The sequence below is a fragment of the Nannochloropsis gaditana genome, assembly GCF_000240725.1.
Source record: "Nannochloropsis gaditana CCMP526 unplaced genomic scaffold scaffold161, whole genome shotgun sequence".
In the NCBI taxonomy this organism is placed as follows: Eukaryota; class Eustigmatophyceae; order Eustigmatales; family Monodopsidaceae; genus Microchloropsis; species Microchloropsis gaditana.
Window position 1 is genome coordinate 4,169 of NW_005803792.1, and position 2,232 is coordinate 6,400.

At 51.3% G+C, this 2,232-nt stretch overlaps 1 protein-coding gene across 1 annotated transcript; it reads left to right on the forward strand.

Annotated features, from left to right (window-relative positions):
* Nucleotides 1-262: 262 nt before the first annotated feature.
* NGA_0646200 (uncharacterized protein) lies at nt 263-2,046 on the forward strand. The gene is made up of 4 exons (XM_005855585.1): nt 263-341; nt 583-721; nt 837-969; nt 1,199-2,046. Exon 4 carries the CDS (start codon nt 1,479-1,481, stop codon nt 1,752-1,754), a length of 276 nt encoding a protein of 91 aa, XP_005855647.1. The 5' UTR covers nt 263-341; nt 583-721; nt 837-969; nt 1,199-1,478; the 3' UTR covers nt 1,755-2,046.
* The last annotated feature ends 186 nt before the right edge of the window (nt 2,047-2,232 follow it).

The window sequence follows — 2,232 nt, forward strand, 5'->3', positions numbered from 1 at the left end:
CGCACTGGGCCGCGGGGAAAGGACACGAAAAGGTGGTTGAGGTAGGCCGATCGCGGATGGTATCGATCTCTACACCCGTGTCTCGGCTCTGCAGGATTTACCCCAGCACTAACCCTGAATATGCCTGAGCATGGCAGGATTTACCCCAGCACTAACCCCGAATATGCCTGAGATGAGAGGATGGCCTCTTTCGTCATCCTTCATCCAGTCCCTGGAGCCTATTCTTCCCACCTTCTTCCCATCTCACCCTTCCTACTCGATTAGGAGCTCTTGAAGCACAAAGCTGATGCCAACGCCGTGGACAAGAACGGACTCACACCTCTTCATTGGGCCGCCTACTGGTGAGGACTCAGGGCAGGGAAGGCAGGTCATGCGAGCGGCCTTCCTCCTCTCATGATCGTGACATGCCGTGGGTTAAACCGAATGGCGAGGGTCTTTCGTTGAGATGCCAGTCCATCGTGGCGGCTCCTTTCCTTCGTCTTCCCTTTGACAGATGCGGCCACAAGGAAGAGCGCAAGCAGCGTCTCATGTCGCACTGACTCCTCCGTGTTCCTCCACATGCTCGCACCACCCATTTTGCAGGGGTCAAACAGCGTGTATCAAGGAGCTGCTCTACAAGGGGGAGGCGGATCCGAACGCCCAGGACCACTTACAGCACACGCCCTTCATGATGGCGGCCTGATTTGGGAAGATCGACAGCGCGCGCGAGATCTTCGAGAAGGTGAGAGCGTTTGCCGGGGGGAGGAGACGCGTGCGCTGGTCGGCGCTGTGGGCGATGCAGAGGACATGTTGGGGGCATTTCTTGCGTTGTTGATCTTCCTCTCACATTCCCACAGATGAAAACGAACGACATCAGGCTTCCTGACGTATGGGCCTCACTCCTTTAGAGTGGGCGAGGCAGAGCAATAGATCTGAGGCGGCGGCTTTTATCGAACGGCGGTACAGAAAGCTGGGCCTGCCGATCGAGCGGTAAGAAGAAAGGACGGGGGACGCCTTTTTTACTTCTTTTTCCTTTCTTAGCTCTCCGTTGACATCAACCTGACCAATGACACTCTCGTGACGCGGAGGGGCCACCTCTTAGTCCAACATCTCTCTTACTTTTCCCTCGCTCCGCATTTCGCACTCGCTTGACCCTTAGCCTTTGTGTAGCTTGCACCTTCCTCAGTCTCTTTCGTTTCCCTCGCCACCAACAATCCAGAGATCAGCCTGGCGCAAGCAGTCGCTCCTCTGTCCCGCCATCCCCTTCTCCTTCGCATTCGGTGGCCCTTTCTCCATTCGTTGGGTCCAGCACTCCGACAACAACGGTATTCGGCGGTGCCTCCAGCCAAGGAGAAGGCGGACGCGCGTCGTCGCCGTCATGATAGCCGACTCCACAACCTCCTGTGACACTGGGCGGAGCATCCAAGCCACCTTTATTTCCGCCTTAATGGGCACCTTACCGGAGACTTGCTTTCTCTTTGATGCCAGAGTGAGAAATCATGCGAGCGATATGTAGCCTGTCCTATACTACTGACAGAATCGGCATTGCAGGGATAATGCGGTTAGGCTATCTCTGTTGTTGCAATGTACAACACATACATATTAAGTTTTACACCTTCGCGAGATCAGATCAGATTTCTCATCGAAGCCAAGTTCAAGCGTTCAAGACTTTGATTGAGAGGATAGGCCTGCAGCGATCCACATCCAGGTACGCCTGTCCAGGTTCGTTTGTATGGCACATGTCACTGATTTACAGGGAGCCTACAATTTGGTGACAGGTTTTCCCCAGATTTATATCATTCCATAAGTTTTGAAATATGTTGCAATAAAAGATGGAGGAACTGAAAACAAGGAGCCTTCCAGCTTCTAAGTCCATACATGGAGGCTGATTTTGATATGTCGGCGATAAAGATAGAATGGTTTTCTGAAAATTTCACGCGTCAAATGAGTGTAGCAGCTATTCCAGGATCCCAATCATATCAACATATTGTATTTTTGATCATTTAGTATGTTTGGGAACCGAAATGAAGCCCAATTGTTAAAAAAAGGGGCTGCAAAGCATTCGATGTGAGTTCCACGTGTTTATTTTTAAACGGTCGCTTTGCACCGGACGCTTTAACGCACGGCTTCTAATCGAAAAGTAAAACCGCTGTTAAGGTGCTCCCTGACACTTGGGTATGCTTCTCAATCACTTCTTTGTCCCTGTAGAGCATATTGATTCTTGCTTGAAATACATCATAATTGTGCATTCCT